Source organism: Ranitomeya imitator, chromosome 2 (assembly GCF_032444005.1).
Source record: "Ranitomeya imitator isolate aRanImi1 chromosome 2, aRanImi1.pri, whole genome shotgun sequence".
Classification (NCBI taxonomy): domain Eukaryota; kingdom Metazoa; phylum Chordata; class Amphibia; order Anura; family Dendrobatidae; genus Ranitomeya; species Ranitomeya imitator.
The window spans coordinates 216,918,678-216,939,547 of NC_091283.1; the positions used below are offsets into that span (position 1 = coordinate 216,918,678).

The 20,870-nt window shown below is 44.2% G+C and overlaps 1 protein-coding gene across 7 annotated transcripts in view; it reads right to left on the bottom strand.

Annotated features, from left to right (window-relative positions):
• Window positions 1-20,870, bottom strand: part of LOC138662704 (diacylglycerol kinase eta-like) — a 255,548-nt gene that overhangs the window by 65,308 nt on the left and 169,370 nt on the right. For all 7 annotated transcript variants that reach the window (XM_069748579.1, XM_069748582.1, XM_069748580.1 and 4 more), the window contains 2 exons: window positions 6,260-6,364; window positions 5,772-5,904 (listed from right to left, as the gene is read on the bottom strand). In XM_069748579.1, coding sequence (XP_069604680.1) covers window positions 5,772-5,904; window positions 6,260-6,364 — 238 coding nt within the window. The remainder of the gene's footprint in view (window positions 1-5,771; window positions 5,905-6,259; window positions 6,365-20,870) is intronic.

Sequence of the window (20,870 nt, forward strand, 5' to 3'; positions counted from 1 at the left end):
ACATCATGGACAGGCCGTTCAGACATCATGGACAGGCCGTTCAGACGTCATATACAGGCCGTTCAGACATCATGGACAGGCCGTTCAGACATTATGGACAGGCCGTTCAGACATCATGGACAGGCCATTCAGACATCATGGACAGGCCGTTCAGACATCATGGACAGGCCGTTCAGACATCATGGACAGGCCGTTCAGACGTCATATACAGGCTGTTCAGACATCATGTACAGGCCATTCAGACATCATGGACAGGCCGTTCAGACATCATGGACAGGCCGTTCAGACATCATGGACAGGCCGTTCAGACGTCATATACAGGCCGTTCAGACATCATGGACAGGCCGTTCAGACATTATGGACAGGCCGTTCAGACATCATGGACAGGCCATTCAGACATCATGGACAGGCCGTTCAGACATCATGGACAGGCCGTTCAGACATCATGGACAGGCCGTTCAGACGTCATATACAGGCTGTTCAGACATCATGTACAGGCCATTCAGACATCATGGACAGGCCGTTCAGACATCATGGACAGGCCGTTCAGACATCATGGACAGGCCGTTCAGACGTCATGGACAGGCCGTTCAGACGTCATATACAGGCTGTTCAGACATCATGTACAGGCCGTTCAGACATCATGGACAGGCCGTTCAGACATCATGGACAGGCCGTTCAGACATCATGGACAGGCCGTTCAGACGTCATATACAGGCCGTTCAGACATCATGGACAGGTCGTTCAGACATCATGGACAGGCCGTTCAGACGTCATATACAGGCTGTTCAGACATCATGTACAGGCCATTCAGACATCATGGACAGGCCGTTCAGACGTCATATACAGGCCGTTCAGACATCATGGACAGGCCGTTCAGACATCATGGACAGGCCGTTCAGACGTCATATACAGGCCGTTCAGACATCATGGACAGGCCGTTCAGACATCATGGACAGGCCGTTCAGACGTCATATACAGGCCGTTCAGACATCATGGACAGGCCATTCAGACGTCATATACAGGCCGTTCAGACATCATGGACAGGCCGTTCAGACATTATGGACAGGCCGTTCAGACGTCATATACAGGCCGTTCAGACATCATGGACAGGCCGTTCAGACATCATGGACAGGCCGTTCAGACGTCATATACAGGCCGTTCAGACATCATGGACAGGCCATTCAGACATCATGGACAGGCCGTTCAGACATTATGGACAGGCCGTTCAGACATCATGGACAGGCCGTTCAGACATCATGGACAGGCCATTCAGACATCATAGACAGGCCGTTCAGACGTCATATACAGGCCGTTCAGACATCATGGACAGGCCATTCAGACATCATGGACAGGCCGTTCAGACATCATGGACAGGCCATTCAGACATCATAGACAAGCCGTTCAGACGTCATATACAGGCTGTTCAGACATTATGGACAGGCCGTTCAGACATCATGGACAGGCCGTTCAGACGTCATATACAGGCTGTTCAGACATCATGTACAGGCCATTCAGGCATTAAGGACAGGCCATTCACTTCCTTTTAATGGTTGCATTCATCTGTGATACAAAGCTAAGACATGGGCCCTTTAAAACAGTGCCATTTTTAGTGGAAGATTATCATGAACAAGCATTCCTAGGAGCGTTTGTTTCACAATAATCTTGTAGTCTAAAGAAGCTCATCAAATAATGAACAAGCAAAATGCTCATATGTCAGGTAAAATTATCTTTTGTGTTTTTGCCCAAAACATCATCGTTCTCGACAGTACATTGTTCTGTGTAAATAAGACCTGCGCTGTCGAGAGCAATGTCAGCCTATGCGCAGTGAGCAATCTACTATGGATCGTTCAGGGTAATAATAATAATCTTTATTTTTATATAGCGCTAACATATTCCGCAGCGCTTTACAGTTTGCACACATTATCATCACTGTCCCCAATGGGGCTCACAATCTAAATTCCCTATCAGTATGTCTTTGGAATGTGGGAGGAAACTGGAGAACCCGGAGGAAACCCATGCAAACATGGGGAGAACATACAAACTTCTTGCAGATGTTGTTCTTGGTGGGATTTGAACCCAGGACTTATTGTAAAGAGCAGTCTGCGGTGTAAACAGGCTATTAACCGACCGCCCATCAGCCAACAAGTTGCTGATCATCAGTCGCTTAGTGCCGCCGGTCAGTTGGTGTAAACGAACCGTAACAAAACAATGAAAACACTTACACAAAAGAAGAACAGACATGATAACTTTATCAGGATCACAGATAATGTATATTTGCTCGCTTTTGGAGCACAGAGGGTTTGTACATGTACACTGCTCCAAAAAATAAAGGGAACACTTAAACAACAGACTATAACTCCAAGTAAATCAAACTTCTGTGAAATCAAACTGTCCACTTAGGAAGCAACACTGATTGACAATCAATTTCACATGCTGTTGTGCAAATGGAATAGACAAAAGATGGAAATTATTGGCAATTATCAAGACACCCTCAATAAAGGAGTGGTTCTGCAGGTGGGGACCACAGACCGCATCTCAGTACCAATGCTTTCTGGCTGATGTTTTGGTCACTTTTGAATGTTGGTTGTGCTTTCACACTTGTGGTAGCATGAGACGGACTCTACAACCCACACAAGTGGCTCAGGTAGTGCAGCTCATATGGGATGGCACATCAATGCAAGCTGTGGCAAGAAGGTTTGCTGTGTCTGTCAGCATAGTGTCCAGAGGCTGGAGGCACTACCAGGAGACAGGCCAGTACACTAGGAGATGTGGAGGAGGCCGTAGGAGGGCAACAACCCAGCAGCAGGACCACTACCTCCGCCTTTGTGCAAGGAGGAACAGGAGGAGCACTGCCAGAGCCCTGCAAAATGACCTCCAGCAGGCCACAAATGTGCATGTGTCTGCACAAACGGTTAGAAACCGACTCCATGAGGATGGTCTGCATGCCCGACATCCACAGATGGGGGTTGTGCTCACAGCCCAACAACATGCAGGATGCTTGGCATTTGCCACAGAACACCAGGATTGGCAAATTCACCACTGGCACCCTGTGCTCTTCACAGATGAAAGAAGAACACACTGAGCACATGTGACAGACGTGACAGAGTCTGGAGATGCCGTGGAGAGTGATCTGCTGCCTGCAACATCCTCCATCATGACCGGTTTAGCAGTGGCTCAGTAATGGTGTGGGGTGGCATTTCTTTGGAGAGCCACACAGCCCTCCATATGCTCGCTAGAGGTAGCCTGACTGCCATTAGGTACCGAGATGAGATCCTCAGACCCCTTGTGAGACCATATGCTGGTGCGGTTGGCCCTGTGTTCCTCCTAATGCAGGACAATGCCCGACCTCATGTGGCTGGAGTGTGTCAGCAGTTCCTGCAAGATTAAGGCATTGAAGCTGTGGACTGGCCCACCAGTTCCCCCAGACCTGAATCCGATTGAGCACATCTAGGACATCATGTCTTGCTCCATCCACCAATGTCATGTTGCACCACAGACTGTCCAGGAGTTGGCGAATACTTTAGTCTAGGTTGGGGAGGAAATCCCTCAGGAGACCATCCTCTGCCTCATCAAGAGCATGCCCAGGCGTTGTACAGAAAGTAGGTCATACCGGCACGTAGAGGCCACACACAATACAGAGCATCTTTTCCTTGTCATGAGGCATTTCCACTGAAGTTGGATCAGCCTGTAATTTGATTTCCCACTTTGATTTTGAGTATCATTTCAAATCCAGACCTCCATGGGATATTCATTTTGATTTACATTGATAATTGTTATGTTTTATTTTTCTGAACACATTCCTATATGCAATGAATAAAAATTTCCAACTGGAATATTTCATTCAGAGATATCTAGGATGTGGTATTTTGGTGTTCCCTTTATTTTTTTGAGCAGTGTACAGTACAGACCAAAAGTTTGTACACACCTTCTCATTTAAAGATTTTTCTGTATTTTCATGACTATGAAAATTGTACATTCACACTGAAGGCATCAAAACTATGGATTAACACTTGCGGAATTATATACTTAACAAAAAAGTGTGAAACAACTGAAATTATGTCTTATATTCTATGTTCTTCAAAGTAGCCACCTTTTGCTTTGATGACTGCTTTGCACACTCTTGGCATTCTCTTTATGAGCTTCAAGAGGTAGTCACCAGGAATGGTTTTCACTTCACAGGTGTGCCCTGTCCGGTTTAATAAGTGGGATTTCTTGCCTTATAAATGGGGTTGGGACCATCAGTTGTGTTGAGCAGAAGTCTGGTGGATACACAGCTGATAGTCCTACTGAATAGAGTGTTAAAATTTGTATTATGGCAAGACAAAAGCAACTAAATAAAGAAAAACGAGTGGCCATCATTACTTTAAGACATGAAGGTCAATCAGTCTGAGAAATTGGGCAAACTTTGAAAGTGTCTCCAAGTGCAGTGGCAAAAACGATCAAGCTCTACAAAGAAACTGGCACACATGAGGACCGCCCTAGGAAAGGAAGACCAAGAGTCACCTCTGCTTCTGAGGATAAGTTTATCCGAGTCACCAGCCTCAAAAATCGCAGGTTAACAACAGCTCAGATTAGAGACCAGGTCAATGCCACACAGAGTTCTAGCAGCAGACACATCTCTAAAACAACTGTTAAGAGGAGACTTTGTGCAGCAGGCCTTCATGGTAAAATAGTTGCTAGGAAACCACTGCTAAGGACAGGCAACAAGCAGAAGAGACTTGTTTGGGCTAAGGAATACAAGGAATGGACATTAGACCAGTGGAAATCTGTGCTTTGGTCTGATGAGTCCAAATTTGAGATCTTTGGTTCCAACCACCGTGTTTTTGTGCGATGCAGAAAAACGGATGGACTCTACATGCCTGGTTCACACCATGAAGCATGGAGGAGGAGGTGTGATGGTGTGGAGGTGCTTTGCTGGTGACACTGTTGGGGATTTAATCAAAATTGAAGGCATACTGAACCAGCATGGCTACCACAGCATCTGGCAGCGGCATGATATTCCATCCGATTTGCGTTTAGTTGGACCATCATTTATTTTTCAACAGGACAATGACCCCAAACACACATCCAGGCTGTGTAAGGGTTATCTGACCAAGAAGGAGAGTGATGGGGTGCTACGCCAGATGACCTGGCCTCCACAGTCACCAGTCCTGAATCTAATCGAGATGGTTTGGGGTGAGCTGGACCGCAGAGTGAAGGCAAAAGGGCCAACAAGTGCTAAGCATCTCTGGGAACTCCTTCAAGATTGTTGGAAGACCATTCCTGGTGACTACCTCTTGAAGCTCATCAAGAGAATGCCAAGAGTGTGCAAAGCAGTCATCAAAGCAAAAGGTAGCTACTTTGAAGAACCTAGAATATAAGACATATTTTCAGATGTTTCACACTTTTTTGTTAAGTATATAATTCCACATGTGTTCATTCATAGTTTTGATGCCTTCAGTGTGAATGTACAATTTTCATAGTCATGAAAATACAGAAAAATCTTTAAATTAGAAGGTGTGTCCAAACTTTTGGTCTGTACTGTATATGATGATGGTGTCTGTGCTCTTAAAAACTTCCAAATTCAATCCATTTTTTATTAGCCAACAAGATATCATCTCAATAATACTTTGTCTTTATTTTACCACCCAAAATTTGACATCTCTCAACACCTGTTTCTAACTTGCAGTGTACCATGCTACTTTTGCAGCACACACTTTTATCGTAGTAACGTACTGGAGTAAGGACTGAGTTCTTTTCTGGTATGAATCCATACAATAGTACAATACCTTCACAGGAGAGTCCATGAGAAGTAACACCGGAGAGTGCCTCTCTGCACACATTGCAGAACGTGGGTCTGGCGTGTGAGCAGGCGTACCAATTGTGCATTCCCGAGAAATGTTCCATATTAAACTGGGTGGTCTGTAAGCAAACACAGTGTACAATTTTAGTAACCATTGTGTGAATTACCAGGAAAATCGTCCATTGGCATGTGGAGCACATGAGGAGTATTTTCCACCAAAATTCGCTATAATTGGTCAATGGGCTTTGTTTATTTTTTTCTTGCCAAACAGCCAGGCCAGGACTGGCCCATCGGGAAACAGGAGAATCCTCCGGTAGGCCTCTTTGACCATATTCATGACCTAACCTAGTGAACGACTACCAGTCTAAAATGTGTAATTGGTCAACAAAGGTTGAACCATGTAATTTTCAAAGTATGTAATTATAGAAATATATAATGTTAATTGAATACGTATGTTGTAGTTCACTGATGTACCTCATTAAGATCCCACTTCTGGACAGATTTGATGGCTCCAATCCAATCCTCCATCTCTTTCCTGTTCTCAGCACACAGGATTAGTTTGCGGAATGGAGTAATCACCTGTGTAGAGATTAAAAGAGAAATATCCAGTGAAGATGTATGGTTTCATAATTACAGTGGAATAGATTTGACTTGATCTCCTGGACATTCAGTACTGTGCAAAAGTTGTAGGCGAGCGTGGAAAAAATTGTGCAGAGTAAGAATACTTTCCAATATAGAAGTGCTAATATTTTATTTTTATCAATAAACAAAATGCAAAGTGAATGAATAAAAGAGAAAACGAAATTCCAGCAATATTTGGTGTGACCGCACTTTGCCTTCAAACAAATCATCAATTCTTCTAGGTACACTGCAAAATTTTTGCAGGAACTCGCCAGGGAGTTTGTTCCAAAAATCTTGGAGAACTAACCTGTTATGATTAGGCAATTCAGTACCACAGTGAACATAGAGGTCAGAGCACATACAGTGATCTGACAATAATCCAAAGACATAGAACGAGCTCTGAGACGTGGGAACTCTGTTGACCGCAATCCCTAATCCTCTCCAACAACACTAGAGGCAGCCGTGGATTGCGCCTAACGCTACCTATGCAACTCGGCACAGCCTGAGAAACTAGCTAGCCTGAAGATAGAAAATAAGCCTACCTTGCCTCAGAGAAATACCCCAAAGGAAAAGGCAGCCCCCCACATATAATGACTGTGAGTAAGATGAAAAGACAAACGTAGAGATGAAATAGATTTAGCAAAGTGAGGCCCGACTTTCTGAACAGAGCGAGGATAGGAAAGGTAACTTTGCGGTCAACACAAAACCCTAAAAACCACGCAAAGGGGGCAAAAAGACCCTCCGTACCGAACTAACGGCACGGAGGTACACCCTCTGCGTCCCAGAGCTTCCAGCAAAAAAAATAGATAAGCTGGACAGAAGAAAAGCAAACAAAATAGCAAAGGAAAACTTAGCTATGCAGAGCAGCAGGCCACAGGAACGATCCAGGAGGAAAACAAGTCCAATACTGGAACATTGACAGGAAGCCAGGATCAAAGTACTAGGTGGAGTTAAGTAGAGCAGCACCTAACGACCTCACCACATCACCTGGGGGAGGAAACTCAGAAGCCGCAGTACCACTTCCCTCCACCAACGGAAGCTCACAGAGAGAATCAGCCGAAGTACCACTTGTGACCACAGGAGGGAGTTCTGCCACAGAATTCACAACACTAACCACAGATGTTCTCTGGATGTAGGTTTGAACAAATCCTTCTTTCTCTTCAGACAGACAGACTAGATAATGTTAGATCAGGGCTTTGTGGAGGCCATATCATCGCTTCCAGGACTCCTTCTTCTCTACACTGAAGGTACTTCTTAATGACATTGGCTCATGTAACACCATCAGAGAGGCGTCTGATTGACTCCAAATTTATTCTGCAGCCAAAGAAGGACCCCAAACCTTCATCCAATGTCAATAGGAACTGTCGTCAGCTAAAAAAGGACAGAAGATATGTGGTTTGTTCTCCAAGATGTTTGGAACATCCTTCCTGTCAAGTTCCTTCAGAAACAGCGTGCAAGTGTAACTGGAAGAATTAGCATTGGTCACCGCCCTTTACAAGCAAAACAAATATTGATGTGATTTAAATTAAATTTTTGTTCATTGTCATAGAAAATATTAAAATCTCTATGCCTCAAGGAATTGCAGGGGCAAAAATAGCTGTCAGTCAGAGCCAAACTGATACCAAGCCGCATTCACTCACCCTCAACCCCATCCCTCCTTCCCTCTCTCTTTTGCAGTAAGACAAGAGCTGGCAATCTAAGGTGTCTTTATGTGAATTACACCATTTAACACATGAGAAACGAGTAAGACTGTGATGTATAGATTGGAATAGATTGGGACAGGAATGACAGTCCTAATTAAAATGCATGCAGGAGCTCCTTTTGTGACAATATACCTTGGTATACTAACGAGGATCTCCATTATATATGGCCAAAGGGTTACAGATTGGACACATAGTTAAGACAGAAAAAGTATTTTAAGTTTGGGAGAAGATTAAAGCAGATACCTTAAACGCTTTAGAGATAGCTATTGTCATTCACATTTGCACATTCATTTCATCCAAGCATCTTTGCTATATGCTGAGGCACCGATAGAAAAGTATGAATATTGGAGTTTGTATCAATCCAATAGGAATGGGATATACATTTCAGAGTAAGGGCAATCTGGGGATAAATATGCATGTTTTCTCATAACTGTAATCCCTGCCTATAAGCCACAAATCCATAATGGCCAGATAACTGACAACAGCCATACCATGTTTGATCTCTGGGGAAAGGTAAAATCCTGATGGAAAATATGGCGGAGATCTGGAACTTCTGTGAGCAACCAATTATCGCAAAAGTTGTGATTTTTATAAAGTTCCGAAGGACTGAGGACATCCCACAACCCGGCCCACGTGAGTTCATCACGGGGGAAGGGGTGTGGGTGTAGCTCAGTTGCACATAAAAGATCAAGAAAAATTATGATTTAGGTTCTTGTAGAGAGATACATAGTTGTGTATGCATGAATCCCGTTCATTGAACGCTCCCCAAGTCAAAGTGGTCTTCTTTGGCTAAGTTGACTCATCTCTGTGAGCGACCTAGTATATTATTTTTTTTAATCCCTTTTATTTTATGTACTCTATATGCTATATTGTCTTGTCCCCTTTGTAAAATCTTTTGAATATTTTCCTAAACACTGCCTCCCTTTGGATTAAATATAAAATGTAATAGTTTTGTTCTGTCTATAATAAAAAGGACTGGTGGTGGCAGCAAGTAATCTGGGGTTATCGTGGAGTTCGCAGTGACTGTGTTGGGGGTATATACATATATTCCATGCGTTGGAAACAAAGGTGTATAAACCATACGCTCAATGTTAATTTCTCAATAACCAGCCTATTGTTTTTAGAGAAAACTGAACAGAATCTCCATGTTTTTGAGCAATAGTTTGCATTTTTGAGGAGGATTTCTAGAGTTCCCTATCAGTCTGTGCTACAAAAACTCCTCAAAATACTTTCCGTGCACAGTCACTTACTTTGTTTTATTTTTTTGCATTCTCCTGTATACACCTGCAGTTGTACTTTAAGCTGTATTTTAAGCTCTGTTCACACAGAGGTTTTTTTTTTTATTTTTTTTACCAAAGATTATTCCAAGCAGAAACTGATTCAAGAAAAGTTTCTTGTATGGGTTTTGTGTTTCCTGAAGCTGTTTTGAAGAGTATTTTTTTCTTTTAAAGCATTTTCATCTTCTTGTTTGGACAGTTAGTAGTATGGATAGGTTTCCTAAACACTTCAAAGAAGTGACATATACTTTATTGTTTCCACTAGATCTTTTTGAAAACCTCTTCAGGAAGAAAAAAAAATCTAAAAAAAAATCCTCATATAAATGAGTAGGACTTTTTCAAGCGTTTTTAAGGAGTATTTTGCATCAGATTATCTCCCAAAAACTTTTCAAAGAATTACATGTGAACATAGTCTTAGGACTCATTCAGACATCAGTTTTTCACAGATAGAACTGGAATCTACGTGCTTTTGAAGAATGCCCCAATTTTCTATTTTTTAGGGTTTATCTTTACCGCGAGGGTGTCCGTGACTAGCCATAAAAGAGGAAACAGCAGCAGATGACCATCGGTGCCACACGCATGAAAACAAAAGTGTGACTAAAACTATAATACTTTTTATATCAATGTGAGCACAATACCTACTTTATTATCACTCAGTGTCATGATCCGTTCCAGGGTTTATTTGTGTCTGCCCTTTTTTTGGACGGATCATGTCAAGGGTTAACTTTGATCTGCCTCATTCTGGGTTCGGGTTTGCTATTTAGCTCCCATGAATCTTGCTGGCAGTGTCAGCTATAGTTCTGTCTTCGGCTTGTGAACCTGACTCTGGAAACCCTTGGTTTGTCCTGCTGTGAACCCTGACTTGTCCTGTGTCTGTTATCCCCCTCTGTCTGCCCTTTCCCTGCGTTTGTCTGTTCTGATTCATTCTCTGATTCTGACCTCCTGGCTTGGCTATTGACTCTGTCTTGATTTGTCCCTATTGTACCGCATTTTGCTCGCCCTGGTTTACTGATCCCTTGCTACGTCCTGACTATCCTTTCTGTTTATATCCTTTTTGTACTGACGTGTTATCTTGTGCCCTGATTCGGCTTTTTCTGACTAACCCTCTTGCCACTAGGTGTCATCTGTTCAGCTGCTCAGTGTGTGCAGTCTCGCGTCCCTGCACTGCAGCTGCATGACACTCAGCATCTAGATCTACAGCAGAGAAAACAGGGATTCTATCAAAACTACAGCAAGCAGCCCAGTAAGTGACACATCGCTGGAATCAGACCCTAAATTAGGCTGCTCTCCGATTACATAGCAAAAACCTGCTGACATATTCCCTTAATTGATTTTCTACAATTCTGTGCATATGGCACAACTGAGATCACGTTTGGCGCCATTTTTTATATATTTTTCTAATAGAAAATAATATTGATAATACTAGCCGATAGTGCAGTAAAATAAATTAAACTTCTATAAATGTGTCCAAATATATATAAACGTTTTGTACATTTTTTTAACCAGATGTTTTTTATTCACTCACTTGATCATTTTACAACTTTTCTCACACAAAACATTAGACAAATCGTACAGATATGAAATCCTTAACCACGTTTATGAGCGTGTGCCACAAAAGTCCAGTCAGAGACGGGATCCACAGGAAGTAACGCCGACTTTTTCCAATACGTAAGCCAGACCATTTCCCATATTCTTTAATAATATTCATTAATGGGGTCATGGATTTCTGAATGTCTCCAAAATAGAGTAGCATAAGAACACGTTCCTCCATCTTACCTAAAGCCTACCATATCAGGAGTGGATCTCAATATGCGTGCCCATGATTCAATAGCCATGGCGAAGACGAGGGTGGACAGGAGCCCTGTTTTGTGCCCCACTCCAACACAACCTCGCCTCAGATATTTATTAGCACGTACCATCGCAGCTGGAGACATTAAGTAATTTTACATAAGAGATAAATCGGGGATCTACGCCCAATTCTGTGCATTACCGCCCAAAGAAAATTCCATTTGATACCATCAAAGACCCTAAAAAATGACCGCACCGCTCTGGCCTCAGTCACATTTTAGGATAGCTGGAGAGACTTAAAAACAATCTTCTCAAATGTATTGCTTCTGATCTATCAAGGATAAAGCCCCATTGATCAGGGTGGATTAAGGAGGTAATTACACCTAACAGTCCATAGCTAAGATTTTAACATGAGAAGTAATGAGACTGGTCTCTATGATTCTGGTTTTGGTGGATCCTTCTCTGGTTTTGGTAAAACAACAATGATGGCTTCATACATAGACCTCCATAGCTGCTCCTCCTTTACCGCTGTTTGGAAAACTGATAGCAATTGAGGTAATTGTATCTCCGAGAATGTTTTATTAAAACTCTCCAGGCAAGCCATCTGATCCTGGGGCTTTTTCATTAGGAATACATTATAATGCTATCTCTAAAGGTACCGTCACACTCAGCAACTTTCCAACGATCACGACCAGCGATACGACCTGGCCGTGATCGTTGGAAAGTCCTTGTGGGGTCACTGGAGAGCTGTCACACAGACAGCTCTCCAGCGACCAACGATGCCGAAGTCCCCGGGTAACCAGGGTAAACATCGGGTTACTAAGCGCAGGACCGCGCTTAGTAACTCGATGTTTACCCTGGTTACCATTGTAAATGTAAAAAAAAAAACACTACATACTTACATTCCGGTGTCTGTCACGTCCCTCGCCGTCAGCTTCCCGCACTGACTGTGAGCACCGGCCTTAAAGCGCAGCACATACGGCCGGCGCTCACAGTCAGTGCGGGAAGCTGACGGCGAGGGACGTGACAGACACCGGAATGTGAGTATGTAGTGTTTTTTTTTTTTTTTACATTTACAATGGTAACCAGGATAAATATCGGGTTACTAAGCGCAGCCCTGCGCTTAGTAACCCGATGTTTACCCTGGTTACAAGTGAACACATCGCTGGATCGGCGTCACACTCGCCGATCCAGCGATGTCAGCGGGTGATCCAGTGACGAAATAAAGTTCTGGCCTTCTAGCTCCGACCAGCGATGTCACAGCAGGATCCTGATCGCTGCTGCGTGTCAAACACAACGAGATCGCTATCCAGGACGCTGCAACGTCACGGATCGCTATCGTTATCGTTCTAAAGTTGCTCAGTGTGAAGGTGCCTTAACTCCTCAAGGGTCAGAGGCCACTTCGGAGCCTTACTAGCCTCCACTGACAAAGTAGATAAGGAAATACCATCAAGATACTTTTCTATCTCATCCATTGTGCCAGTAAATGCAGACTTATGATGATCTACACAATGTTCCCTCAAACATCTCAATATGCCAATCTTATCTTGTATCAGCTTCCCGCTAGTATGATATCATTGTGATACATGAGAAGATCCCTTTGGGATTTCACCATTGCCGGTAAATGCCCAGCACTCTCTCCTTCCTCAAAATATTTTTCCTTAATAAACAAGCATTTAGCATCCGCTGTTGACAAAAGATGTTCCTTATATAATTTTTGGGTCTCCTCTCAATTGTATATATTTATATCCGTGGGGTTTGCTAAATATATTTGTTTAGACACATTCCTTCTATTTTGAAGCTTCGAAAGGAAATACCTTATCTTGGTCTTATGTCTACTTACATCCTGAATGAGCAATTCTCTGACATAGGCCTTAATGGCATCCCACTACAGGTCCTTCTCAAAAAATTAGCATATAGTGTTAAATTTCATTATTTACCATAATGTAACGATTACAATTAAACTTTCATATATTATAGATTCATTATCCACCAACTGAAATTTGTCAGGTCTTTTATTGTTTTAATACTGATGATTTTGGCATACAACTCCTGATAACCCAAAAAACCTGTCTCAATAAATTAGCATATCAAGAAAAGGTTTTCTAAACGACCTATTACCCTAATCTTCTGAATCAACTAATTAACTCTACACACATGCAAAAGATACCTGAGGCTTTTATAAACTCCCTGCCTGGTTCATTACTCAAAACCCCCATCATGGGTAAGACTAGCGACCTGACAGATGTCAAGAAGGCCATCATTGACACCCTCAAGCAAGAGGGTAAGACCCAGAAAGAAATTTCTCAACAAATAGGCTGTTCCCAGAGTGCTGTATCAAGGCACCTCAATGGTAAGTCTGTTGGAAGGAAACAATGTGGCAGAAAACGCTGTACAACGAGAAGAGGAGACCGGACCCTGAGGAAGATTGTGGAGAAGGACCGATTCCAGACCTTGGGGAACCTGAGGAAGCAGTGGACTGAGTCTGGTGTGGAAACATCCAGAGCCACCGTGCACAGGCGTGCGCAGGAAATGGGCTACAGGTGCCGCATTCCCCAGGTAAAGCCACTTTTGAACCATAAACAGCGGCAGAGGCGCCTGACCTGGGCTACAGAGAAGCAGCACTGGACTGTTGCTAAGTGGTCCCAAGTACTTTTTTCTGATGAAAGCAAATTTTGCATCTCATTCGGAAATCAAGGTGCCAGAGTCTGGAGGAAGACTGGGGAGAAGGAAATGCCAAAATGCCTGAAGTCCAGTGTCAAGTACCCACAGTCAGTGATGGTGTGGGGTGCCATGTCAGCTGCTGGTGTTGGTCCACTGTGTTTCATCAAGGGCAGGGTCAATGCAGCTAGCTATCAGGAGATTTTGGAGCACCTCATGCTTCCATCGGCTGAAATGCTTTATGGAGATGAAGATTTCATTTTTCAGCACGACCTGGCACCTGCTCACAGTGCCAAAACCACTGGTAAATGGTTTACTGACCATGGTATTACTGTGCTCAATTGGCCTGCCAACTCTCCTGACCTGAACCCCATAGAGAATCTGTGGGATATTGTGAAGAGAAAGTTGAGAGACGCAAGACCCAACACTCTGGATGAGCTTAAGGCCGCTATTGAAGCATCCTGGGCCTCCATAACATCTCAGCAGTGTCACAGGCTGATTGCCTCCATGCCACGCCGCATTGAAGCAGTCATTTCTGCCAAAGGATTCCCGACCAAGTATTGAGTGCATAACTGAACATTATTATTTGATGGTTTTTTTGTTTGTTATTAAAAAACACTTTTATTTGATTGGATGGGTGAATATGCTAATTTATTGAGACAGGTTTTTTGGGTTATCAGGAGTTGTATGCCAAAATCATCAGTATTAAAACAATAAAAGACCTGACAAATTTCAGTTGGTGGATAATGAATCTATAATATATGAAAGTTTAATTGTAATCATTACATTATGGTAAATAATGAAATTTAACACTATATGCTAATTTTTTGAGAAGGACCTGTATATGTGCATGGATACTGGCCCCGGTTCATCAAGATCGGCGTTGTTCTGGAGGAGGTCTACTGCAGTCATACACCCCTTCATGGATCAGGACCGTGGAGAGGTCACACGCACCTTCTTGGGTACTTGCTAGAGTAAAGGTACCATCACATTAAGCGACGCTGCAGCGATCTAGACAACGATCCCGATCGCTGCAGCGTCGCTGTGTGGTCGCTGGAGAGCTGTCACACAGACAGCTCTCCAGCGACCAACGATGCCGAAGTCCCAGGTAACCAGGGTAAACATCAGGTTACTAAGTGCAGGGCCGCGCTTAGTAACCTGATGTTTACCCTGGTTACCAGCGTAAACGTAAAAAAAACCAAAAACACTACATACTTACATTCCGGCGTCTGTCCTCTCCAGCTCTCTGCTTCTCTGCACTAAGCGCCGGCCGGAAAGCAGAGCACAGCGGTGACGTCACCGCTGTGCTTTCCGGCCGCTGCGCTCACAGGCAGTGCAGAGAAGCAGAGTGCCGGAGAGGACAGACACCGGAATGTAAGTATGTAGTGTTTGTTTGTTTTTACATTTACACTGCTAACCAGGGTAAACATCGGGTTACTAAGCGCGGCCCTGCGCTTAGTAACCCGATGTTTACCCTGGTTACCAGTGAAGACATCGCTGAATCGGCGTCACACACGCCGATTCAGCAATGTCTGTAGGAGGTCCAGCGACGAAATAAAGTTCTGGACTTTCTGCACCGACCAACGATGGCACAGCAGAATCCTGATTGCTGCTGCCTGTCAAACTGAACGATATCGCTAGCCAGGACGCTGCAACGTCACAGATCGCTAGCGATATCGTTCAGTGTGAAGGTACCTTAAGATTTGACAAGTGGCAACCGTCCCAGGTCAGCCAACTTTGTCAGAGCTCTGTGAAAATTTAGGAAAAACGTCTAAAGTCTCAATATTTTACCGCAGCTTCGATTCACAAATAAAAAACTTTGCGACTTTTCAAAGCTTTTGACGCCAGAATTTAGATCTTAGTCTAAATGCAAATTCTCTCTTCAGAGTGGAATAGGACTAGAACTCTAGTGAAACCTATTGGAAGTAGCAATCCTAAAAGTCAATGTTGACCCTTTAACGAACATTATCACATGACTTAGGATAATAGCCAAACCAGAATCTCAATTTGGTTTGGCTGAAAGAGAGGCCAGGATCCAAGAAGTATCGTTTCTCCTTGTGGAGAGTGACATGTTAAGCATGTCGAGGAGACTTAAAGCTGCAATGCTTCTCTGGGAAATATGTAGATTGTCTCTTCAGAGAGGAAGAGGACTAGAACTCTAGTGCCACCTACTCGACGTAGCAATCATCGCTGGTCGGAGCTAGAATAATAATAATAATAATCTTTATTTTTATATAGCGCTAACATATTCCGCAGCGCTTTACAGTTTTCACACATTATCATCACTGTCCCCAATGGGGCTCACAATCTAGATTCCCTATCAGTATGTCTTTGGAATGTGGGAGGAAACCGGAGGAAACCCACGCAAATACGGATAGAACATACAAACTCTTTGCAGATGTTGTCCTGAGTGGGATTAGAACCCAGGACTCCAGCGCTGCAAGGCTGCTGTGCTAACCACTGCGCCACCGTGCTGCCCTATGTCAGCAGGCCAGAACTTTATTTCGTCGCTGGATCTCCTGCTGACATCGCTGAATCGGCATGTGTGACGCCGATCCAGCGATGTCTTCACTTGTAACCAGGGTAAACATCGGGTTACTAAGGGTCGCGCTTAGTAACCCGATGTTTACCCTGGTTACCATTGTAAATGTAAAAAAACAAAACACTACATACTTACATTCCGGTGTCTGTCACGTCCCCCGGCGTCTGCTTCCCTGCACTCCTCCTGCATCCTGTGTCAGCGCCGGCCGGCCATAAAGCAGAGCACAGCGGTGACGTCATTGCTCTGCTTTATGGCCGGCGCTTACACAGTGCAGGGAAGCGGACGCCGAGGGACGCGACAGACACCGGAATGTAAGTATGTAGTGGTTTTTTTTTACATTTACAATGGTAACCAGGGTAAACATAGTAACATAGTAACATAGTTAGTAAGGCCGAAAAAAGACATTTGTCCATCCAGTTCAGCCTATATTCCATCATAATAAATCCTCAGATCTACGTCCTTCTACAGAACCTAATAATTGTATGATACAATATTGTTCTGCTCCAGGAAGACATCCAGGCCTCTCTTGAACCCCTCGACTGAGTTCACCATCACCACCTCCTCAGGCAAGCAATTCCAGATTCTCACTGCCCTAACAGTAAAGAATCCTCTTCTATGTTGGTGGAAAAACCTTCTCTCCTCCAGACGCAAAGAATGCCCCCTTGTGCCCGTCACCTTCCTTGGTATAAACAAATCCTCAGCGAGATATTTGTATTGTCCCCTTATATACTTATACATGGTTATTAGATCGCCCCTCAGTCGTCTTTTTTCTAGACTAATTTCGCTAATCTATCTGGGTATTGTAGTTCTCCCATCCCCTTTATTAATTTTGTTGCCCTCTTTTGTACTCTCTCTAGTTCCATTATATCCTTCCTGAGCACCGGTGCCCTGCGCTTAGTAACCCGATATTTACCCTGGTTACCCGGGGACTTCAGCATTGTTGGTCGCTGGAGAGCTGTCTGTGTGACAGCTCTCCAGTGACCACACAGTGACGTTGCAGCAATCGGCATCGTTGTCTATATCGCTGCAGCGTCGCTTAATGTGACGGTACCTTTAGTCTAAAGTATTCTGGAAGCTCACCATTCAGAAAGTCCCCAATTAGTTGTAGCCAAAAGGGATTAAGACACCACGGGGGGGGGGGGGGGGGGAGGGGTCTATCACCATTTATTCTGGAGACTGCCTTTATCTGGGTTTCAAAGGAGCACAACCTGAGACGCCTCTTGTCAAGTATTCCACAACGTAGAAGCATTGGTACCAATGTCTCCGATTGCAGGAGAGTTGCATTGGGATGACCTGGTCTACATAAATCTTTACACTGTATCTGTTAGTATTTTAGCTAGTGTTGCGAGAGGTGCATCTATTGGGATTGTACCAGTTTGGAATTTATCCCACTAAGGATACATGCAAAAGTGTCAGGTTCATGTCAGTGTCAGTCTGGTGTTGGCAGGAATACAGAGCGGGAGGCTCTGCAGAGCTTCACGCTGTGTGAGGCAACACAGGCCAGCGGAGATAAATGGCCAAAGCAGCTGAAAAGCCTGGCACCCAGAGCGTACACAGCGGTGCAGTCGCCCACGGCAACTGGTCTCAGGAGGTGGACTGGCGTGTTTAGTGACTGTAATCCAGAGGATATGCGCCCGACTGCGATCCGGAGGATATTGTGTGCTGTGTTTTTTTGAGCTGAACATTAAAGACACGTTTTGCTTTGAACTTTGCTGGGTCACTGCCTCATCACTGCACAGGGTGCTACTGCTGCACTACACTACCTATACCCAGAATTGAAAATCATACCAAGAAATAAAGCACCAAAAGAACCAAAATACTTACAAATATATAAACTTTATTATTGCACAACAAATGGTAACCATGCATGTTTGAAAACAGGGACAGGACAATGGTAAACCGAAAGATGCAACCAATGTAGTAATACAGGTTAGCAAGTTGCAAGAAACCCAGGCCAAGTTAATAGGACAAACAGGTTTTAACGTGCAAATGCATAGTGCTATAATGTGTATCATAGTGCAATAACAATATAAAGACCACTTGTGGTAAAACACTCATTGCACACAGAATACATGAGGGCTAACAGCCATCAGGGCAACAAAGTGCTAGACCTGAAAACGTTGGTATAAAATGTAATATAAAGCCAAAGGGTTTACCTGTATAACCGTGGGACACCCAACCCAATGCGCATTTCGGCAACAGTGCCATCTTCCGTACTAGCTTGGCATATAGGTTTTACTATACTCGATATTGCAATTTTATTGGGTGGTCCAACCATTACATCCAAGAAGCACGCTCACAGTCTTTGACACACAACTTTCTTTTCCAGTCGCTCACTCGCTCACGTCACCTGCTTCTTAAAAACATCTCTAGAATTTGGCAGTGGGTCAGCAACCGCTCCATTAGGTCAGCGACCGCTCCATTAGGTCAGCGACTGTTTCATTAGGTCAGCGACCATTCCAATAGGTCAGTGACCGCTCCATTAGGTCAGCGACTGTTCCATTAGGTCAGCGACCCTTCCATTAGGTCAGTGACCACTCCATGAGGTCAGCGACCCGTCCATTAGGTCAACGACCCTTCCATTAGGTCAGCGACCCTTCCATTAGGTCAGCGACCCGTCCATTAGGTCAGCGACCCGTCCATTAGGTCAGCGACCCTTCCATTAGGTCAGCAACCGCTCCATTAGGTCAATGACCCTTCCATTAGGTCAGTAACCCTTCCATTAGGTCAGTGACCCTTCCATTAGGTCAGCGACCCTTTCATTAGGTCAGTGACCCATCCATTAGGTCAGCGACCCGTCCATTAGGTCAGTGACCCTTCCATTAGGTCAGCGACTCTTCCATTAGGTCAGCGACCCTTTCATTAGGTCAGCGACCCATCCATTAGGTCAGCGACCCGTCCATTAGGTCAGTGACCCTTCCATTACGTCAGCGACTCTTCCATTAGGTCAGCGACCCTTTCATTAGGTCAGCGACCGCTCCATTAGGTCAGCGACTCTTCCATTAGGTCAGTGACCCTTTCATTAGGTCAGCGACCGCTCCATTAGGTCAGCGATCCTTCCATTAGGTCAGCGACTGTTCCATTAGCTCAGCGACCCTTCCATTAGGTCAGCGACTCTTCCATTAGCTCATCGACCCTTCAATTAGGTCAGCGACCCTTCCATTAGGTCAGCGACCGTTCTATTAGGTCAGAAACCCATGCATTATGTCAGCAAGCCTCCATTAGGTCAGAGACCCTTTCATTAGGTCAGCGGCCCTTCCATTAGGCTAGCAACTCTTCCATTAGGTCAGCGACCCTTCCATTAGGTCAGCGACCCTTCCATTAGGTCATCTCTCTCATCCTAAGCTCAGCTGCTCCTGCTGAAATTTTGCTGCTAGTACAAAGAGCTCCAGCTTTGCGACTATCTCCTTAGCTCTATCATGCACCAGATCTTCTCCTGTCGACGTCATGTTGGACTGTCCTCTTTTCCTTTCCTCCGCCTGGTCGTGACGGTATCTGCTATATCCTAACACCTCCACTGGGTATTACAATATTCAACACAATCTCAGGTGTCAGGATAAGTGAAAAGGCCGTAGGAGCATTCCCAGGATCTTGCAGACGGATCTGCTCAGGAGCTCTGTGGGAAGTGTCCGCTCACATCCCCTCGCAGGTCACGCCACACAGATTTTTAAATGTTAATAATTTTAATTCAACTTTTAAAATTCTACATTCATTGCAAAATTTTGAAATGTTCATCATTTTTCAGTGCCGGTTTTTCGTGCAAAGTATTTGTCACCAAAATAAAAAGAGTTGTTATTCGCCCTACTAGGATCCAGGGCTGCCTGTTTGTCATTGCTTCTGATAATTTAGAGGCTGCAGTCTCGACTACAGCACACATCACTGCTGCAGCCAATCACTGAGCTCAGTACCTAGCACCATTCACATCAGCAGAGCTGCTGAGCTAAGTGATTGGCTGCAGTGGTGTTATCATGACATTACAGCATACATTAACATTTCAGCCATTTGCTGAGCTCAGTAGCTGGTGCCATCCACATCAGCCAAGCAACTGAGCTCAGTGATTGGCTGCAGTGGTGTCAATCAATACAGCATACATCAATGTTGCAGCCAATCACTGAGCTCAGTAGCCGGTGTTGTTTACATCGACAGAGACATTAAGCTAAATGATTGGTTGCAGCAGTGTCATCATGAATACAGCATATATCACCACTGCAGCCAATCACTGAGCTAATAATCCGGTATAGTCTACATCAGCAGAGCAACTGAGCTGATTTTCTGCAGCTTTGTCATTATGAATATAACATTCATCACCACTGCAGCCAATCACTGAGATTGTTAGCCGCTACAGTCTACATCAAGAGACTCGCTGGGTTCAGTGATCAATCTATCACATCTTTGATCTCACTTTATTCTATACAGTAACAAACAAGCACTTCACACACTGTAAACAGTCAGGAATTTGATGGAAATTTGCCTCTTGACCATAAATAGACCTC